General features: G+C 52.9%; 7 protein-coding genes across 7 annotated transcripts; 2 read left to right on the top strand and 5 right to left on the bottom strand.

Moving 5' to 3' along the window:
* Positions 1-23: 23 nt before the first annotated feature.
* Positions 24-1,443, bottom strand: AYL99_11452 (hypothetical protein; the record flags this gene model as incomplete). Its single annotated transcript, XM_018842958.1, has 5 exons — positions 24-129; positions 184-325; positions 434-849; positions 932-1,274; positions 1,326-1,443. 5 exons carry the CDS (start codon positions 1,441-1,443, stop codon positions 24-26), a joined length of 1,125 nt encoding a protein of 374 aa, XP_018687718.1.
* Positions 1,444-4,406: 2,963 nt separating this feature from the next.
* Positions 4,407-5,506, bottom strand: AYL99_11451 (hypothetical protein; the record flags this gene model as incomplete). The annotated part of the gene is made up of 3 exons (XM_018842957.1): positions 4,407-5,227; positions 5,305-5,336; positions 5,403-5,506. The coding sequence occupies 3 exons, from the start codon at positions 5,504-5,506 to the stop codon at positions 4,407-4,409; spliced, it is 957 nt and encodes a 318-aa protein (XP_018687717.1).
* A 5,895-nt stretch (positions 5,507-11,401) lies between these two features.
* AYL99_11450 (hypothetical protein) lies at positions 11,402-12,613 on the bottom strand (the record flags this gene model as incomplete). The annotated part of the gene is made up of 2 exons (XM_018842956.1): positions 11,402-11,776; positions 11,861-12,613. The coding sequence occupies 2 exons, from the start codon at positions 12,611-12,613 to the stop codon at positions 11,402-11,404; spliced, it is 1,128 nt and encodes a 375-aa protein (XP_018687716.1).
* Positions 12,614-13,077: 464 nt separating this feature from the next.
* On the top strand, positions 13,078-13,552 carry AYL99_11449 (vacuolar transporter chaperone 1; the record flags this gene model as incomplete). The annotated part of the gene is made up of 2 exons (XM_018842955.1): positions 13,078-13,111; positions 13,215-13,552. The coding sequence occupies 2 exons, from the start codon at positions 13,078-13,080 to the stop codon at positions 13,550-13,552; spliced, it is 372 nt and encodes a 123-aa protein (XP_018687715.1).
* Positions 13,553-14,447: 895 nt separating this feature from the next.
* Positions 14,448-15,813, bottom strand: AYL99_11448 (hypothetical protein; the record flags this gene model as incomplete). Its single annotated transcript, XM_018842954.1, has 4 exons — positions 14,448-15,098; positions 15,156-15,651; positions 15,715-15,736; positions 15,792-15,813. The coding sequence occupies 4 exons, from the start codon at positions 15,811-15,813 to the stop codon at positions 14,448-14,450; spliced, it is 1,191 nt and encodes a 396-aa protein (XP_018687714.1).
* Positions 15,814-16,354: 541 nt separating this feature from the next.
* Positions 16,355-16,939, bottom strand: AYL99_11447 (hypothetical protein; the record flags this gene model as incomplete). The annotated part of the gene is made up of 2 exons (XM_018842953.1): positions 16,355-16,616; positions 16,683-16,939. The coding sequence occupies 2 exons, from the start codon at positions 16,937-16,939 to the stop codon at positions 16,355-16,357; spliced, it is 519 nt and encodes a 172-aa protein (XP_018687713.1).
* Positions 16,940-18,470: 1,531 nt separating this feature from the next.
* On the top strand, positions 18,471-20,930 carry AYL99_11446 (hypothetical protein; the record flags this gene model as incomplete). The annotated part of the gene is made up of 1 exon (XM_018842952.1): positions 18,471-20,930. One exon carries the CDS (start codon positions 18,471-18,473, stop codon positions 20,928-20,930), a length of 2,460 nt encoding a protein of 819 aa, XP_018687712.1.
* Positions 20,931-21,279: the final 349 nt, after the last annotated feature.

Genomic DNA, 21,279 nt, shown 5'->3' with positions numbered 1-21,279 from the left:
AGTCGGGCTTGAGTCCCTGGTTATCATGCGGTGGACGGGTGACCACTGGTTATCTTCAGATACCCCACGTTGTCTGCCGAAAATTGTGATGCTTTGGTGGTGAGGTACTTTGCTTCCTGCTCAAAGATACTTCAGTGTATGAGCATGCCCTTCTCTCAGGCCGCTAGGAGAAAAACTATTCACAGTGTGCCAACGATGCTCCCGATCAACTTCTCGACCTGGGCCGTGTCCGTCGCGCAAATGAAGGATTCGGGACCTCGCATCTGGCCTGGCGATGTGAACTTGTCCGAGATGTACTTACAGGCAGCCGTGTAGTCGGAGCCGCCTAGTCCGATGAATTGAGCATGCCAAGTTAGCAACCACAGCCCTCAAACCATGCGCGGGGCCCGAGGGGCTTCAGACTGGGTGAGATATGTATATGCGAGGTGCTCACCTTGATAGTCGCCGAAATAGGCCTCGAGAGGCGAACGAAGCAGCTTCTCCCGTAAGAGGTCGGTCTTGTTGAAGACCAGCTGGACCGTGGCGTGCGTGAACCAGCGCGCCTCGCAGACGTTGCGGAAAAGGTCGATGGTCTCTTGCAGCCGGTTGACCGAGCCGTCCTCGTAGAGGGCCTGGTCGTACTCGGACAGGGCGACCAGGAAGAGGACCAGGTCCACGCCCTCGAAGTAGTGCATCCACTTCTTCCTTTCTGACCGTTGCCCGCCGACGTCGATGACTCGGTAGACGGTGTCCCTGTTGGCCGTGAAGACAAACTCGGCAACGCCCGTGGTCTTGTGACGGGACCGGAGGATGTCTTGGTCGTTGGGTACGAAGCTGGGGGCGGCAATGCGGTCGATCGACTCGAAGTAGCTGTCATTTGGTTAGTGGAGTGCGTCAAACGACGGGTGAAGCTGAACCGTGTGTCTGCCCGTCCACTGTGCGAGCGACCTACTACTGTGCCGAATCGCAGACTTGGAACTTGCTGCATCGAGAGAAGCACGTTTTCACGTCCATGTCGGCCCAAAGGACCCTAATTGCGTTGTATACCTCTGGAGACAACTCCGCAGTGGTGGCGCTCGGTCTTTGCGACGATATTGTTGACACGTGCTGCTCGGCCGCGGGATTTGCAAGTCGTATACCAAAGACGCCCATTGCCTCCAAGATGGCTTGCATCGACTGCACAACGTTGGCGAAGATGACCCCCTTAAAGGAGCAGCGTTCGTCAGTGGAGTACCCTCCTCCGTTGATGAGTTTCAGTTGTTTCAGTAAGGTGGATTTTCCCGAGTCGCCAGCACCTCTCCATCGTCAGAATTGGAGCGCCTGCGAGTTTTCATGAACGCACTCACCTAGCATGAGGATCTTGACTTCCTTCTTCCGAGACCGCGGGATGTACCTGGGCCGCTTGTCGACCTTCATGTGTACGGTTCTCCTCGTCCTGTCTTCTTTGCCAAGAGCACTGCCCATACTTTCAGCTATATTGTCTTCGGTGGAAGTGTTCTAGAAGAGAAGCTGTGGACGATGCTGGGGCTCTAAAGCCAAGATGGAGGCATGAGGACCGTGGTGGGACCTGGTACTGAGTGCTTCTTGGGCATGATAAAATCTTGATGACATGCTAGGGCGTCCAGCCAGCTCCCTTGGTCCCTGCGTGATTGCGACTCTTTCAGGCAAAGAATCGAAGGAGGTCTTCCCTGTCAGTGGACATTCTCTTAGATGAGCTACGTCTCTGCCGTGCGACGCAAACAGTGCCCAAGCAATCAGCGTAGGTCCTCATCGTTGGTGTTGCTGAGAAGTCCAATGAACCGTGGTCGGTTACGACTGCCATGAATCATGATTGTTCTTATTCAGATCTTCCGACCCACACGAACCCTGGTACCCCCGATCTGAATAAGTCTGCAGGCGGTGATTGAGCGAAACCCGAAGCAGAGTTCATTGGTCGACTGGTACGAGGCTAACTAACGTAAGGACGGGACGGGCTGTGTTGAATCTTGGTAGACAAGAGGGTGGGTGCCACCTCCCACGCCGCCGCCGGAGAGATTCTCCGCGGAAGGCCTTTAGCGCCAAGACACTAGTTCTCAACGGGAAGCCCTTGGCGAAGGTACACTTCGGAGGGCTCCGAGCGGAGAGTTTTTTGGGCGAGAATGGAATCTCACCCGGAGCGGGGATGGAACACGAGGTTCAGGGATCGATCCCTCGATTCCAGATCGGGTTCATCAGCAGGTGGCTTGCCTGGTGCTGTGGTGTGGGTGGAGCAAGCTAAGGGGCATATGACGAGCATAGACGTAGTCCCGATATGTAGGTACTTTGCATGAAGACGGCATTCAAGGTACCTAATCCTTTCGGTTCATGAGTTCAGGGCTGCAGGAGCGGTGTCGCAGGATTTGTCCTGTTGTGGAGCGAACGAGACCTGCAGACAAAATTCAGAGAAAAGTGTACTGTTGGATGTAACCTCCGTTCATCGGGAATACCAGGAGCTACGAGTAAAGCACGTCCTAGAGATGAGCAGGTGTGCGCATCATTGAGGAGCAGCACCTCGTAGTATATTCAAAGCAAATTACATAGCCAATACCTGCTTGACATTGACACTGTGAGTCAAAAAGCATCACGAGAGTTACATTCGTCGGACTCCATGGACAGGACACTGTGCCAGAACAACCACATGAGATTCGGCTTTCAGGCTGCCTCAGGGTTCAGTGAGACGAGAGTAAGTCCGCATAAACGCGCAAAGAACAGCCATCCTTGACTGATGCTGGGCATACATGACAGACCCTCTCGCACAGACTCGAGGCAGGTTGCGACCACCGCAGAGTAGTTCAAGGGGATCGTTGCTGTATGCTGTTAAGTGATCTGTAGCTGTCATGCAAGAGGGCTGGTCGTAACGGTGAATCAAACACCGAGGTTGAACGTATCCTGGTGCAAGAGCAGTAATGGAGAGGATAAGGCGTAGTTCCTAAAGCGGCAGATCGAGATACATGAGTCTGATTGGCCCAACTTGTTCAGCTCGAGGCTCAATAGTCTATATACTATTGATCAAATCAGCTGCTCAGAATGGTTTCAGTCTGCATTCTGGTTTTTGACTGGACGTTCACTCAAGGCCACTGCGTCCGTGCCTTAGCAATTGACGTGGTCTTCAATAGCATTCAAGCCATGCGCATCCTGGACGTTGTTGATAAAAGCCAGCTAACAGGGCTTTGACTTCGACCCGGACAACTGTGATCCTTAGCGTTCTGCGCCAGGTACTAATCCTGTCCATTTGGAATGTAGTACAAAGAGCTCATTGATGAAAGGGTGCGCCTTGCTGCTGTCTGGACCTTCAGCGCTTCGCCTGATCAACAGCCTATTGGTCCACTGAGGGATTGTAAATATTTTCGGCAGGTTGAATTGACTGGGTTATCAGACTTGACCATCTTGCCTCGAGTTGGAACCTGAGGACCCGCCCTCTGCTCCAGACTGTTGAGCACATTCTCTTCTTGCAACCCTCGCCCAGTCCAGGTATGTCTCACGCTGGCTCTGGTCCTCTGGGGGAAAAAAATAGGGCTCTCGGCTGATTTCATATGATACCAGTGACCTGGGAAAACAGACGGCCTTGTCATTCTTGATGTTCCGCAGATTTCATCGTGATGAGCGTGCCCGATTTGTAATGCCGCAGTTGACGGATGGTTCTGTACGTAAAATTCGTCAGACCAAGTTAACCAAAATGAAACCGTCTCCAAACGCGTGCAACTGCGCCTTTCGAGATCAATTGATCACAGAAAAGTGCCTCGAAACCATTCAAACCGGAGAAGAGACCTTTCATCTCGCGGGCAGCAGGCAGCACTCTTACCTTGAAATATCCATTGCCACCCCCAACTCCTGCTGAGCTCCACTGACGCCCTGGTTCTGCAGGTACATACCACCATCCCCCAGGACTTTGTGACTGGGCTGGGAATTTTTCAGAGTCCTACAGTCTCCCTCCGAAAGACGCACTCCTGCCCTTTCCACGGCAAATGCGACGCGAATTCCACATGCATCACGAGACCTTCGGGAGGTGTGCCACCAACCGAGAGCCAAACCCAACCCATAACAAGCAAGAAAGGGATTTTTTTTCCATTGTTATACATAAAGCGGTAGACAAGAGTTGTACAGTATGGACTTGGACAAGTTCAAGTGAATCGAAACGGCGACCTGCGCCCGTTTCCAGAACGGACTTGAAGGGCGGATTGGTCCTAGAGAAGATTGCGAGGTGGACTTGCAACTTGGAAAGGACTGGGTTTGCCCGTCAAGATATCGAACTGACTCGTAGACGATCAAGGCCCATAAGTATATCCCAACTCTGCATGTACCGTGTCGCCAACCTGCCGTTGACCTGAAGTGCGCCGTGAGAGCAAGCCGACCTTTCAAGCCGTGGACCCGTCGGGAACGAGCAAGTAAAACCCACTGGTTTCAACTCATCAATCGTAGCCCGGAAGGATCGGAGCTCCTCTTTGACGTCGCCAGAAGTTTGCTCTCTGACCCCATTCAGAAGTGAGAAGCCAACCTCCCCAGCGTTCCAACACGCTCGCAGAAAATTCCCAGGAAAATTCATTGAGCCAATCTTCCCCCCACACTATCATCTGCCCTGTATCTTCAATGTCGCATGCTACTGTGCAAGCCTCTGTTAAGAATGTATTGGCATTCGCAGGACCAATTGCAATGAGTCGGTCTCTGAGGCTGGGAGAGGGGATCATGTCTATGTAAGCATGATGTGGTGTGGACAGTTGGAGTTGCGAGGGCTTCAAAGAACTCGGTAGCGACGGTTCCAAGGCTGCCAACGTGGCCAAATGCGTCTGTGGGTTAGAAATGACGGGGATTTCGAGAAGAGGAGAGAACATGTGGTGAAGCGATCGACGTATTTCGCGGATGTTGTTGGGGACAACAACGACGAGGGTGCTGGGATCGCTGCTGGCGCTCGATAAGGGTGTCGTGGCTGGCTGAGGCATCGAGACTGTGACAGGGCCGGGGACGTAGGAAGGGGCCCCTGAGACCGTGCTCAGGTAGCCACCAGGCGCAGCTCCATATGCCATATAACCCGAAGGAGATCCTCTGACCTCCCCAGGGCTCATTGTCGGTCCCGGTGAGCTGGCTTGCGATCCATAAGCAGCCTTCAAGGACTCGTTTTCTTGCGCGAGTGCCTGGTTCTCGCGCCGAAGGCGTTCGACTTCTTCGACCTGGATACTGTTCAGTTCGCGCTGAGCGGCTTCGAGTTTGCTCAAGTGTTCTTTGCGCCTTTGGCCTGGTGGGAAAGGTTAGTGCCTGATTTTGAAGGCAAACATGGGAGGAGCGTTCCGCGGGAGGCGCAGAGCTACTTACGAAACACTCGTTGGGCGTTGCGATTGTATTCTCTGATAACTGCATCAGCGAAAGGTCCGAGAACGAGGAGGGGCTGAGGTGGATGCGTCCCTACGCACCTCTTCTTTGCAGCCTTGCTTGCTTCACTACCCGACTCCGACATGGCGACAATTTGGATGATTTCACTGTTGGTCTGATGGATGATCTCTGTGGCGACCGACATTATTCAAGTACCTTGGGACAGTCCTCGCATCGACGTGGATTTATTCCAGCCCGACCAGTACGTAAGGCCCGGCGCAAAGGGGAGGATCCGCAGAAGCAAGGCGTCGCCGCCTGGCAAGTGATCCTCCAGTAAGAGATTGAGGACAAAAAGCTGAGATGCACAGAGCCCTTGGAGGTTGTAACGCCGGGCCTGGAGGAAGCGGTACGTCCAGAATTAAAAGGAGATGAAATGGTCCGAATAAGACAAGAGTTGCTGGTGTGATTGGGCAGGCGCGAGACTCGGGAGCAGAATAGCGCAACGGCCAACCTGCGAATAGGTCAAGTTTAATCGAATACCGTCAAACGGTTATAGACGAGTCGGGACATGAGGGTCTCCTTCGATTCATAAGTCTGGCGGTCACTTCCCTATATCTAACGAAATACACTGGCCTGAGGACCTTGTAGATGGACACGAATAGTCTACCAAACCTTGGTGATGATGAGTGTTCGCACTGGAGACCCGCCCTGGCTATCTAGAAAGCCAGTCAGGACGATGTCCCGCGAGCCCAATGGAAAGTATAGTCAGCCACAGCCTTTTTGGTAGGGATTGGGCTGTCCTGCCGTTGGCCGAAGTGGATGGGACCCAACGTAGCCAACCTTCGCACAAAGAGACAGCAAACAGTGACCAGGGATCCCAGGATGGCAGTGGAATTCTCATTCGAGTCTCGGCAAGACGTACCTGGTCCAGCTTGGGAATGAGGCACGCAGGGGCATGTAGTGAAGCCATTGGAAAGGGAGGGCACAATGAACGCAGGCTATGGGCCAGGTGAGCAAGGGTGGCTCGCCTAGGGTTCCAAGCCTGTGTAGGCTTCCCATAGGGGGACGTCAGACGCGAGATCGCCGCAGTCCGCAGGCCGGGGCCGCCGTTCGGCAGGGTGCGGCCTGCTACAAGAGGTAAGACCGCAAGGGGTGGATTCGGTACCCAGTCACACCTCTGGTGGTTGTTCGAACACGGGCAGCGCAGGCGCCGCGCAAATGGCAACCCCGGGAAAGAAGGGGATCTCAGATTTTGACGGCAGGGAGGCTGAGATGGGCATAGTCTCTGAGCCTGTCGCAAAGCCATGTCCCGTATGAAGGATTTTAAGTGTGAGGATACCTCACTACTAGTCGCCAGTTTAGTCCTGAGATTGGCTCCCAACCAAGCCAATCAAGCCAATGACCCATGACGAGTGGTAGGTGGGCCGTTTGGTGTTTTTCAGCCGCGGGAGCCTCCAAGACCTTCCACTGCAGACACGACCAGCCAGACGGAAGCCATGCCAGGAGAAGCATATCCGACGAGAGTTTGGGGGAAAATTGCCACGCGGTCCAGCTTGCATTGCAGCGCTGGGCACCGTTAGCTAGTTGTACGGAGGTATGGGCTGACTTTCTTCAGCTGGGATGGTTTTGAGATCCATCCATGTACCCCAAGGCCCGAACCACCTACCAGGGTCATTGGTATGACGACAACAAGGGAAGACGTAACGAGCCACACCAATTTTTTTGTTTTTTTTTTCAGTCCCCCCTGCCCACTATGGTAGCGTACTCGGTACAGTCGTCTGAGCAGCAAACTCGGTTTGACACAGCATCCCGGGCCCCACCGAAGGGTTTGGGGACTCGTTCTCCGCATAGTTAAACTGCGTAAGCGAACCTCTTTCTCGGCTCGCCAGGTTGCTGGGGCTGCCACTATGCAATACCCGGGCCCGTGCCTAGGGGAAGGAGGACGAGGGAAAAGCCCCTTGTGCAGGACTGTATCTGGTGATATTGCCGATCAAGACTAGGACTCGCTGGGAGACGCAGGATTTCGCTTACATCAATAGATTGATATCGATGTCGGTGGAGTAGGTCGATCGAAATCAATTGTCTGTGACAACAAGACTTGGAGCCGGGGCTGATCGTTTCCATTGTCTTTGGCTGCAGGACGAGAGGGTCCAACTAACAATCGAGTTCTGTCCATCGCAGGTCAGCTCCCTGCGAACCAGCCGTACGGTAGAAGTTGGAGATGGGAGGGACAAGGGACATAATCGAGTGGATGCTTCAGAGATAGGATGGGGGTTGCCTGCCCTGCTCTCATCTGAATTGCCCTTTCACCCGCGCATGCTTTCTATTTGGGGCACGGGTAGCATGATGCAAAGCTGTTGCGCAGCAGACAGGGGGGGGAGAGGGGACCACTAAGTGACTAGGAACAGGAGGAAAGCACCCAAATGGTCAGTTCGCCAGATGCATCCCATGATGGATGGTGGTCAGTAGCACAAAACCGAAAATGCAGAAAAAGGAGGAGAGGGGCGTGAGCTAGGGCGCAGGCATGCCCCATGGGAAAAAACACGACGGCCACCTGTTGTGTGCTATGGTCCCTGGACGATGGACGGGCTGCAGCCCCAAGTAGGCTGTGGCAGCCGACCTCACATCAAATTTTTTCTTCTTCTCACCTCATTGAGTGTCCATGTTGACCCGGTTTGTTCTTACTCAGAAGCCCTTGTTGGCAGTGACCCCCATCCCACGAATTGCTTGGGCATCAAAAGGTAGGGATGGATGACAGTGGGGAGGATTCAGGCTGCTCCCGAGCTGTAAGCAAGCCCAATGTGGAGGAGCCGGACAACAAAGCAGAAGGACAACGTGAATTATGACCATCAGAACGCCCTGCAGCAAGCCACCAGAAGGTCTCGACCGGGCGAGAAAGCCAGTAAACCCATGTCATAGAGTTCATCTTCCTGCAAGCCACCTGCGCGCCCAATGCGAGCCGACAAATTCGGTACCGCCCAGTACGAGCTACTGTAACCATTTTTTGCACCTTGCAGACCAAAAACCCCCAAACAGGCACAACGAGCACATGAGGCTACAAGTCAGAGTCGACCATGGGACCATTGCACTCCCAGCGGCCTTTTGGAGGATGCTCAGCCGCACCCACTCGGTCATGTACACAACTCCGACATACCCAAGGACACAACGAAAGGTCGCATGGTCCACCAACAAGTAAGGTCCAAAAAAGAGTGCACCAGGCATTGAATCATCAATGCTTCGCTCACAAGTGGATAGCTAGTTGGCTACCAATTCTCCATCCTCACGGCCCTACGAGCCCTTCCCACTACTCATCTCGATTTCCTGAGCCCTGAAAGGTGCCACCCCCGGGCCTTTTCCGCCTACCACAAAACACCGTGAACGGATCCCCCCCATCCAAAGCGTCAAAAAGACCAACCAGGTTGTTGTCGGGCGCTGCAGCAGGGAACGAGGGGCTTTGGAAACAACTCGATGTTCCTGGACAGCAGCCGGATGCAAAATTTTTTCTATTCACTACCGCGTCTTTCTTACTTTCCTCATCCGCCAAAGTTACAGCACGCGTGCGTACGAGGCTCCTTGTGCTCGAAAGAGCTGTGTACCACGGGAGATGCCGAATTTCTGTACATCGGAGATCGGGATGCAGAATTGGAACAGCCTATGCCGAGTAGTGATGATTTGAAAGAGAGCAGATTGATTAGCGGCCTCGACCATACCACTTTGGACCCATGATATCTTCAAACCGCCTCGCCTACGCCTCCATCTTCCATCGTTCAAGCGAGCTTGCCGGATTTTCTGTCGCTCAGCTCTGAATTCCTTCCTGCCATACCCGGTTTGGTGCCCTCTGCTGCGTTATTGGGCCAGCACTCAGCGTTTTCGGCCTCTAAAAAGGTCAAGGGAAATAGCTTCTACATCCTACAGAGCAAGCCTTATCGTTACAACGAGCATAGCATATCGACGCCTGCCGGGGATTTCTGCCGGATCCTCCATGGCCGATGGGTTGGAAGGTTGCCACTCCATTCCTTAGTGGGACTTCTCCCTGGAGACCGAGGAGGCTCAGCACAGAGGAGAACCTATAATCGAGCTTCGCTGTCTGCATGTCTGTATGATGCTTCCTAGACCCAGGTTAGGCAATGTCGGATTTGAATCGTGGCCGGCTCCAGAGCGGCACATAAATCTCTACAGATTAGTATTTGCTGATCCGGATTGACCATCTCTACCCACCTGTCGGTCCCGTCGAGATCAAAACAAGGCCGATCTCCCTGGCATGTTAGCGACGAGGGTGTCTCTCAGAAAGGGGTTGAAACCTCGACATCGTGTTTGCTGCAACAAGTTTCAGGTCTAATAATTCAGATCTAGCTTGTCACTGTCGATCATTTCCTAGAATTCCCTGGAGCTGAACTTCGCTTAGACGATCGTCTTCCCTAATTCTGCCACTCCTGCACCTCCAGACGCCCAGCGGAGGCCGCAGCAGCAACCTATTCCGTTTACCGGATCTGGAGACAGGAGAGAGCAAAGACCACGGTGTATCCTTCTTCGCAACACCCAATTTCAGACGATGTACGTGAGACGTCAGATTCAGTTTAGTGCCAGACAGGGCTACCAAAGTCTCGTCTGCGCCCAGCAGATGTCGATCTTGACACCAACCGTCAGCTAAGCGATGCATCATTGTCTCCAAAAAGACTCCTGAACGTGCCCCTTTCGACCCATCGCCCAGGATTGGAGATAATTCTCCGCCTGACCCCCGCCATTGGTGCGTTCCCTCTGTCACCTGAGTTGGGTATTGCGTGCTGTCTCGGCTGATGACCGACATGTTCAAGCCCGTCAAAGCCACACTAAGCCTCAGCTGTAGGGCCAATCAAGCACGTCAATACAAGGGCTTTCTATCAGCCCGTCTTCGGACACTCCGTCATCAATGCCAAAGACTCTGCGGATTCGATGTGCGATCTTGAAATGTTGTATGTTAAACCACAGCCTCCCCCAGTTTTCGATAATCTGAGCTGACCATGCCTGGTTCATCGAGTCATGTGCTGTGACGCAACCGGCGAGACCGAAGTCCAGTGTTTGTCCTGGACCACTGAAAACAATCCCTTATAGACCCTGCAAGCTGGAACAAGGTTGGGGTACCCGACTCACATCGATGCCCTTATTGCAACAACAGACACGCGCTCAAACTCTAATGGCCGCCCTGCAAGTAATCCAGGGCAAGGCGGAGCTGCAAAAAGAAACGCTTTTCTGTTCTGTACAAGAATAGGAGGATAAATTTGTACGTAAGGCAGGGGAAACCGAAAGTGCGCGGGAGGCCGATCGACCATACATGGAGATGAGGCTTGAGGAGACTCGGACGGAACTCTCCTCGAGCTGCTCCCATGCCACGCATCCACGCACTTTGACGCCAGGCACCCGGCTATGGTGCACGGAGGTGTGGCTCCCTGGTACGAAGGCTACTCTAGGCGACTCACAACTCCTGGGAAAGTTTATCCCCCCAAAGCTTGGGCAAAGATTGGCGGAATCCGGATAAGTGGTGACGGAGACGACACTGTACGACTTCTGGGGACGTGTAACTGTCCCCAATACCCAGAGCCGGGGCTTGATGTGCCGCGAGGGAAATTTCTCCATCAATTGGTTATTTCTCAGAGTGGAATACACTGACTGACACGGAGGCCGTTCCTGTCAACGGTCCAGCAAAGTACATGTATGACCCTCCCATCAATCATCATCCGCACTGCCACCTCATTGGGCTGTGACTGCATGGCGAGCACGTTTTCTCTCCTGATAACGACGTCAACAAGTTCCCGCACCGCCGTCTCGTGCGAACGGCCCAATCCCACAACACAGCCACCCAGAACCAACAACTCATACAGTAACCGCGTGGGAAGGCAACATTTCATTTTGCTTGACATAAAAGAAGCCGGCACGCCTAACCTACCCCCGAAATCTTGAACCCAGTAAACTTGGCAATTTCAGAGACCACGAGCGTCGCTGCTCAATGTCCGGCCAATGGACATCCCAATCACTGGTCCGAAGGTGCTCCGAACCAAGGAATGCCGCATGGCGCCGTCGCCCGCTTTTGCTGTCCATCAGACAAAAGCCGGTGAGGGTACCTTTAACCGACCCAGACCCAGATGATGCCGACAACCACATCCAAACCCTTGCTATCGGCGCCAGGGTACTTGAAGCTCCACATGCCATCCTTTTCGTTGTTCCAGTAAGCTCCACTTGCCGCGTGCATACCTCGACGACCACTCGTTTTCTTGGAGTCGTCGCCTGCCGAAGCCGGAGTGGAGGCCGCGTGCTGGATGATTGTGCTGTTGACCACGTATTTGTATTGTGGTTGGCTGGCAGTCGACGATCCAGGGGCGGGTTTGACCGTGGTCTCTTCCACGAGGGCGCCCAGGATGCTATTGATGATCATCGTGTTCCATCGTTCAGTGTCCGGGTGGGAGTAAGACGTTACCCCTGAAAGGGCGGCTTCGCATGCCTATCCGGAGAAATCGAGGAGTTAGCGCCCTGCACGGTGCAGCTTTTGGACACCCTTTGAATGCCTGGTCGTCACGGTACTTACGTTCTCTGTGATCTCCTTGAGCCGGGTGTAGGGTATGGGAGGAGGAGCCTGTTCCGAAGCCATCTTCTTGACAGCGATCTTTCCTCCTGCCACGTATTTGGTGATGTACGTATCTTGGGTCTTGGAGATGAGATCTTGCAACGCAGTGGAGGTTTGTGGTGGAGAGTCTCCTTGAAAGTGCAATGGGTGTTGACCGATAGGGACGGAGAGATTCGTGAGAGGATCGTAAGGGGGGACTGCTGTCGCCGAGGACTCTCTTGTGTATGGCTGCTCGTTTGGCTCGTCCCCTGCAGGTCTGCACGCTTGCTCTTCACCTTCGAGTCTGGTCACTTCGGTAGGTCTCTCCCCGTGTGCGTAAGCCTTTGCCCTTTCCCTTTCACTTTGCACCAGCAACAGTTCCCCAAGCTTCTCTTGCTCTTGGATCGCTTCGTCCTGTTCAAGCTCGCCCTGGCGACGTCTAGTTCTCAAGCTAAAGGTCGAGGCTTTTCGTGCAAGTCGGCGTCGAAACTCGGTGAGGGGCCGGTTTTGGAGGTGTTGTTGCTGGCTCTGGCGTGATGCAACAGTGCTTTGATTGGAACTCACGTCAAGCAGATTCGGAATGAAACGATGATACTGAGAAGATTTCCGCAGTCGGTGTCGCTTTGCTGGCTTGCTTGAAGATTCGGCCGAATCCAATGCACCTCGAGGTTGATTATTTTGAAGCGGGTCGAAGATGGTAACGGTGGACTTAACTCTCCGCAGTAGCGCCGACATGGCTGTTTTCGCCTCCCCTTCCCACGGTGAAGCAGACGGACCACCACCACCGCCAGCAGCAGTAGCACGTGAGTAGCTGCTAGCTAGTGGCTAGACAAAAGAAAGCCACAACAACCCCCAAAAGCTTAGGAGGGGTTTGCGCGAATGGGAAGCTTCAATGGGAGCAGGTGCCCTTCCTTCCCCCGCAGAAAGATGGTAGGGGTTTTCCTGGGCGAAGATTTCCCAGCAACTTCACAGGTGAAAAGGCACCTACAGTAGTACATACAACACCTGCACCGGAGCTTTTGCACATTGGGTCTTTCTGCAGAGAGCCAATCCTGCAGGGAACGGGAAGGGAATACAAACATATGTTATCGCTTCCATAACTTTCCCACGATCTCCAAATCCGAGCACTTCCATTACCCAATAAAACCGGTACTCGTCATATCTTCTTGCAATTCCTCACCTGCCACCCAGCTCGCGAAATGTCTGAACAACCACTTCTTCAAAGTGCTCCCGGTAAGGTCCCTCTCTCCTCCGTGTGTGTGTTTCCGTGCCACCAGTCAGTCCTGTTGCACTATACGACTTTCCGGACTAGCTAACAGTTTCACCCTAACGGCAGGCAAACGCATCGCCCTCCCGACCCGCGTCGAGCCCAAGGTCTTCTTCGCCAATGAACGCACCTTCCTGTCGTGGCTCAATTTCACCGTGATCCTGGGCGGACTGGCCGTCGGCCTGCTCAACTTCGGCGACTCGGTCGGCCGCATATCCGCCGGCCTCTTCACCTTGGTCGCCATGGCAGCCATGATCTACGCCCTCATCACGTTCCACTGGCGCGCCAAAGCTATTCGCGTCCGCGGCCAGGGCGGCTTCGACGACCGTATTGGACCGACCGTGCTGGCCCTTGCCCTGCTCGCTGCTGTCGTTGTCAACTTCGTGCTGAGGGTCGTCGAGTCATAGACCAAGTGTGGCTCGGCTCGGACGTGGAGCACGGATGGAGATTCGACGGAAGAGAGGGAAATTATGCGGTGGCTTCGACGGGATTGAAAACAGATCGAGAAAGGGATACACACAGAGAGAGAGAGAGAGAGAGAGAGAGAGCGGAACAGCGAAACCCATACCATCCAGCCAGCGAGGGAGGAGAACCAGAAGACAGGCTTCAGCAGATTTATGTTAGATACATTGTCGCGTGGGATGTGCTCTGGCCCAAAGTTTTGAAAACTCTGGCTTCCGATCCATGTGAACCATTCAAGGGCCTCTCGTTCCCAGGTATTGTTGAGGGTTACCATTACACAGACCCAGAGAGAGAAAGTGAAGGGAAAAAAACCAAATCAAGATTAATAATGCACGATGAGAGCATAAGACTTACTTCTAAAGGAACAGCCAGCGTGGCTCATATTCTCTTCAACCCCTTGGTACATTGTATCATTTCATGTAGAAGGGAAAACAAGTCGAGCCTTGTCAGTGTGGGACATTACGGTACATGATGTTGTGCTGCATTACCCATGCTATCCTTTGGCCGCATTCCCGTTGACACCTATTCAAGCAGCAGAGTCTGGCCGACTCCGAGCCCTGAAACCCCATTTCCCACCCTATCTCAAGAAAAAACCCCCGATAATGCTTCTGAACGACCAAGGTTTTGCATGAGTAGTGCTTGGAAGCTGTCGTTCGATCGTAGTAAGCGAGCAACAGAGCTTTTCTGCTTCCGGTCTCCCTTGCCGTTATGATCGAAATGGGAGAGATTCAGCTCTACTCCGCCATCCTGGTCGTGGTCAATGTCAGGTCCATCAGTGCCATGTTCATTTTCCATGCTCTTGAACTCGTACAGGCCTTTCCCCACCACCGAATCCGGTCCCTAAGGCGGATTGCTGTAATCATTCAACGCGACGCACACTGCGCCCCTGTGATGGCCGCTATACTGTCTGATGATCTTCCCCGTGAGAATCTCCCACAGGCGAGCGTAGTGGTCGGAGCAGACGGTGACGAGGTACGCAGAGTCGGCGCTAAAGGCGCAGTCCCAGACCCAGCGCTGGTGGATGTCCAAGATGGCATGACAGGGGAGGGGTCGGCGGATGGAGATCAGGTCGGTGGTTGGGCGGAATTGTTGCGAGGCAGTCGATGCGAGAGATGGGGTGGAGTGGGACAGCTTAGGGTCGGAGAAGTCGATGTTTTTATCAATTTCTGCCGTGGGAAAGGAGGGCTGGGAGTGTGAGACCGTGATAGTGTGGGGGTTGTTCGGGTTAGGTCCTGCATGGCTGGTTGATTCATCATGCTGCTGTTGTGATATTGGGGGGGTTTGTGGTTCATTGAGATCTTCAAGATGTTCCTCGTTCATATCGATCTTCCACACGCGGACGGTATGGTCGGAGCTACAGGTGGCAAGATATTTGATGTCTGGCGACAGGAGAAGACGAGTGAGGTAATCCTTGTGGGCTTTGAATGCGCGACAAGGGAGGAGGGTGGTTGAGTCGTGGTTTTGATACACGCGCCAGATGTAGACGTCGCCCTAGGGAGATCTGGTGAGCTTCATGTTGTTCTCGAAGATAGACGCCCTTCGACTTACCAGGTTATTTCCAGCAGCGAGCAGAGAGCCGTCGCTCGCAACGCTCACGCTGGCCATGGAAATGTCTTCCACGGGAACAAGTTGATGGGTACATCGACTTGCGCCCAGATCCCAGATACGAATATTCCCTCCTCGATCGCAACTGACCAGTTCCCCCTGGTTTGGATGAATCACCACGTCATTTACCGGGTGTGAATGTTGATAGTTTCTCTGGATCATCCCCGTCCTCGTGTCCCACACTCTTACCGTGCAATCTTCAGAGCTCGTGACCATCCACTTTCCTTCACAATGAAATGCGACCCCAGTCACATTGTTCGTGTGGCCTTCGAACTGCATGATCGGGTTGGGATTGGTGGACTTGATGTCGTAGAGCCGCACCATGTGACGGCCCGCGGCTGCCAGGTACTTTTTGTCTGGTGTAATGCATAGTCTGTTCACTTGGGATTCCGGATGTTGGATTGTTCTCGAGCATATCCCCGACAGCGCTTCCCAGAACCTACAACGTACGAGAGAAGGTCAGTTTGAAGGCGGAGGGCGTGAGCAGCGAGAGGGCGCGCACCGAATCGTGTGGTCATATCCAGCTGAAATGAGAATAAGCCTGTTGTCTGAACCTTGGAACGGGGAAGAAACCAGTACCTGTACACAGTATGACACTCATTGTTGCGGTTCATACCCCCCCAAAGCCTCGGACAGCCGTCTGGTCTTGTCCTGTCACTTCGGTGAATGTTGCTTTGGTTTGTTGATGGAGATGCAGTGCGGGGATGATGGGATGTATCTTTTGTGACGACCAGCCTCGCAGTCATCCCGTGATATTGCGCTGCTTTAACAGAGGTCGGCACTCAGCGAACCAAGAAACGACGCACAGTCATGAGGCTTATTAGTTCCCCTTTGAAATAGTCCGTTTGGAAGAGTTCCAACTTTACTTGTGAAGTTGTTGCCTGGAAAACTACCAGCGGTTCAGGCACCGCACTCAATACAATGTTCTCGTAATTCCGTGTCCCATGCGCCATTCACAATGATCCATCGGTGCATGTTCCATTCATGGGTTTTCAGGTTGTGCTGCCATAATCCTCCCAACTGCGTTCTCTTTGGAGCCACGCTTTCTGTAGCAGGTTCAGACGCCGCACTCAATACAATGTTCTCGGGTAATTTCATGTCTCATACGCCATTACCAATGATCCATCGGTTGCATGTTCCATTTATGCGGTTTCAGGTCGTGTTGCCAGACCAATCAATCCTCTCAACTGCCTTCTCTTTGAAGCCACACTTTCTGTTGTAGGTTCTACACCCAAGTCTCGTAGGATGGCATCCAGTTCGGGCCCCCCCATTCGAGCAATGTCTTTTGACATAGCGGGGAAATTAGGAACTTGAGCAGCAGTTGAGATGTTGACCAGTGGCATGAGAGGAGATTCGGGAGTAGAAGCGTACGAATTCTGAATTCGAGCCACGTTGTTCAGTTCGCTATAGAATTAGAATTAGTTTAAATAAGACTAGGATAATATCAGGAAAATTAATAGTAATACTTACCTTGCCTTCAACTGAGTCCGAAGTTCTTGACGGAAGCTCCGGGTTTCATTGGTGAGGTTCTGGATTTTTTGGTTCTGGGTCTGGAATTGGTTGTGGAATTTTTGGCTGAGGTCTTGAATCGCAGCTACGATCGCCTCGCCATCTCTGAAGGCAGGAGAATTTTGAAGTTTCTCGGCTTCATCTGCAGCAATTCGAAGACCCTGAGCGAGTCTCACTAAACTCGGCTGCGGACCGAGTAGGTTTGGATCGTCAGCCATAGCAATGAGGTGAGAGTGTATGTTTGTATACAAGGGGGAGCGTGTTTGTATGCAAGAGGGAGCGTGCTGGTATGCAAGAGGGAGCGTGTTGGTATGCAAGAGGGAGCGTGTTGGTATGCAAGAGGGAGCGTGTTGGTATGCAAGAAGGAGCGTGTTTGTATGCAAGAGGAAGAGTGTTTGTTTACAAGGTGAGGTCGAGGTAATGGATTCCTCGCATGACGTAAATACCTTGGCAAGGAAAGAGCTAAATTGCCCCCCAAAACAGCGGCAGCAACCGCCCAGCTCGGCGTGAAATTTACCTGCAACCACATTATTCCTGCTTGTTGTATATATCAAGAACAAGAAAAACAAGTCCATCAATGCCGCTGGCAACGATGCCAGTGCCCTCATAAATCTAAGTCAAAGCCGCCAGCTGACCAAAGTCCCGCCAGGAGACGCGGTGAATGTCGGCCATCATGTTGTTGTCCAGGGCCCGTATCAAGCGACGGTGCCGCTCTTCAAGGAGCCAGGTGGATAAACGGCGGGTGACCTGGATGAATGGATGTCGAGTTAAGAGGTGAGAAGCTTCTCAGCGAATTATGGCGCGACGACGAGGCGTGTTTTCAGCCTTAGTATGACTGGACATGCTTGGCCCGTCTTTTTGGCTATTGGCTGATGGTTACCATACGGCAGGAGGGCCCCAAAACGACAGTACCACGGTACCAGCAAGTGAACTGTTACTCTACCAAAGAAAAGAATCGGCCAAATGACTGGAACGGTCTGGCGGCTGAACCAACGACTGTGCCCGTACCAAACTCTGCAAACTTACCGCAGAATGTTCCGGTCTTGTTCGCGGAGCAGGTCCTCCATGAGGGCACTCGCCCTGTTGTGGCGCCTCCCAACACCTTTTCCCTTAGTAGCGTTCTTCACCTCTTTGTGACCGAATTCTTCATCCTCCATCCTTCCCAGTCTTCAGATTCACATCGACAGACACAACCTCTTTATCCGGGAACCTCAAGAGCGCCAAACGGTGTCAAGCCCATGCCCTCCCCCATCCCGTTTGCTATTCCCAGACCCCGGCTTCAGTGATCTCTTCAGGTCAGTAAGCACAACAGTAGCGAAGGCCCCCTGAAGGAATTGTCAATAACACCCAGTGTCAGTAGTGAAGACTCTTTTGTTCCCAAGGCTTGCGCCCCCAAGAGACGTCACTCTTTTCGAGATCGAGTGGTCAAATTTCTAGACCCGACAATCACAGATTTCATTCATTCTGTTGATCAACAACCGCGGCAGCTAGCAGTCACGGCCAATCTCTAGCCAGTCTTCTGTCTATGAATACATCGGGACTCTTCAGACGTTGAACATCAATCTCAACTTGATGCTACAGCTGAGCGCCCAATCACAGCCAATACAGAGATAAAACGGACAATACTGGTGTGGTGGACCAGAAGGACCTTCACCTGAACGGCTTGTAAGAAGCTCGGTTGACGTGAACCACTATCCAGATTCTAACCTACGCCAGCAGATCTTGCTACGACACTCCTTTGGCTACCCCATGGATTCCAGTGAGAACGTCCACATCATGAACAACAGTAACCCTTCAAGAAATGCTGGCCGCAGGATACTCGGCACTCAGATTTCGGATTTTTTGAACCACGACACTCCTGCTCGACGCCAGTTGATGACAATGCCAAACCGCGTACCACAGAACCTACCAGATATGGAAATTTCTTTCCAATACAATCCCTTGGAACTGTCGAATCCGATAGCCCAGAATCCAACTGGTAACAGAAGCCCTTTCCGAAATCAGACTATGGGATTATACTATTTCACGCCTCAGAACACCGATGCCAATGGTGGTCATTGTGGAACTTATCAGGCGGAAATGCCAACCAACATCCTGGGCAATCCCGTTGGAAACGGCTCTACTTCAATTTCAAGCAATCCGCTTCAAAGTCCAGCTGATGAAGTTTTCGGGGTTGATGACGGACAAATGACTAATGTCTTGTCCTCAGGGGCTTTCGATACTGGATGCTTCACTGAGAACGATGTCCTGGCGATGCAGGATCTCCTCGCCCAGGACGTGGGGAACTATAACGGCTTTGACTACCTCGGTGTCGATCTGTCTCATCAGGAGGAGGTTCAGCTCGGAGCTGGATTTACGGGCTTCCCGCGCTTTCAACGAAACAATGCCCAAGGAAACCTCTTTTTGCAAAGCCAGCAAGATATCACCAACGGACAGATGGAAACCCAGCAGACACTTGCGAACCAGCTGCAGACCGAGATTCAAGCACAGCAGGACAAGATCTCTTCGCTTAAAAAAGAACACGAGGAAGTTGTCACGATACTTCAAAAGCAGATACAGTCACTCAAGTACGCAAACAAGGTACTGCACACAGAGAAACTGGTAGCCAAAAGCTTCTACAACATGCTTCGAGGCAGATACGATTTCATTATTGGACCAGACGGCAAACTGTTTCCAGTAATCCCCAATACCAAGGAGGGCGCAGTTCTCGATATCGAAAAACCAAAGCCACCATTCCAGAAGGCGTATGAAGACAAGATGAGGCGACTGAAGCAGGAATATGACGGCGCACTTCTGAAAGCCGACATCTGCCACTTGTGTCCAGTGCACCACAACAACCATCTGCAAATGCAAGCTCCACTCGTGGAATACACTGCTCGTCAATTCATTGGCCTCACCGGCGAGGCTCCAGAGCCAGATCCAGATTTTCGACAGCGTTCAATCCAAGGGTATCTGGCCAATGCTGCTCGAGAAGAGCTGCTGGAGGGCAGAAACCCCAACGAGCAAATCACAACTCCCGCGGAGACCGCAACTACTGTTCAAGAGACGGCCACAACAGAAACTACAACAGTTAATGCAACAGTTCCACCGGCAACCCAAGCAACCCAAGTCGCAACGGCCCCTGCAGGAAGCTCTCAAACTTTTGCAACCGGGTTCGTGAAGCGTCCAGCATCGCCATCAACGCCCCCTCCCGAGACTGAATATGCCAGCCCCGTAAAGCGCCTGAAACACAAGAAGTCCGACTATGGTTGGATGCCACCGAGCCAAAATCTTGCTTTGAGGAAAGCAACAGGCGATCTCCTTCATCCTTTGAAAGAATGGAGTCTTAAGCAGGCTGCTGGACTTGGAAACTCTGACGCCGTTGCCGTCGGTCACATCGCAATCAACACACCGACAGCGAAGCAGGAGCCCTCAATGCCACCCCCCAAAAGAGTCTCGGCTCCACGATCTGCGCCTACTGCGCCCAAGCCTCGAAAGGTCACCAAAACGAAATCTGCGGCGCCAAAGAAGTCGAACAATCGCAAAGCGAGCAAGGCAAAGGCGAAGTCAGCTGCAGCACTATCAGCAGATCTCACCAATGCCCTCGCCAATTCCGACAATGTCATCACAACCAGCAGCAGCTTTGGATTCAACTACTTGCATGAAGCTCCCTCTGCCCGAAGTCCCACCCCTGCATTTCCACCAACTGCTCCGCCCATGGACATGGACGGCGAATACGAAACCGAGGAGGATGAAGACGCATGCCTCGAAGATTGCGACTTGGAAATTATCGGCCATAGCGACAACTACCTTCTGTCCGACGATGGCGGGATCCCTCGGTCGTCTCCATTCTTGGAGGTCGACGACGACGATGTGGCCGACATTATCGCTCTGCTCGAGGAGCCCGAAGAGCCAAACAATCAGCAGAGCAAGGCTTCCCACGCCACCGTTACCGAAAGTGGTGCCGGTGAGCATGACTTCACTCAGAGCCAAGGAAATACTACCGGAGACGTCGATCAGGAAGCTTCGGAGGATGCGGCCGGTGACAGAGACGATAATTGGGACATGGACAGCCTCTTCGACTTCTCGGGAGGTGAGGCACAGGAGGCACAGGAGGCACAGGAGGCACAGGAGGCACAGGAGGCACAGGAGGCACAGGGACCACGGGAACCTCAACAACTACAGGTTAGCTGGCAGGATGAGGAAAGCGAGATGAGCGAGGAGGAGTGATGGATGGAAGAAAAGGATGGAAGGAGGATAAGTGTGATAACTGATGAGAGGACCCTTGTGAGTAGTACCACCAGCATTGATTGCATGGATGACAGTCGCAGTGTGTGAAAATGGAATTCGGCCCACAAGCAGCCAAATAAGCTACGGGAAATGTGACGAACGTCTTTATTTGTCGGCAGAACGACAGTGGATGGAGGATGTTGGAAAACGCCTTAAGTGAGCTCAGGAAACTCAGAGATATCGGTGGAAGAGAGGTACGCTACGCCCGCTGAAACGATCCATGCGGCTGGCTACATATGCTGATAATTGAACAAACGACACACCTCTTCTTGATAAGGGCCAGCTCGCT

The sequence above is a fragment of the Fonsecaea erecta genome (genome assembly GCF_001651985.1).
Source record: "Fonsecaea erecta strain CBS 125763 chromosome Unknown Scaff14, whole genome shotgun sequence".
In the NCBI taxonomy this organism is placed as follows: Eukaryota; Fungi; Ascomycota; class Eurotiomycetes; order Chaetothyriales; family Herpotrichiellaceae; genus Fonsecaea; species Fonsecaea erecta.
Note: the sequence above shows the minus strand (reverse complement) of the source record. Positions and strands in the feature narration are given on the sequence as shown.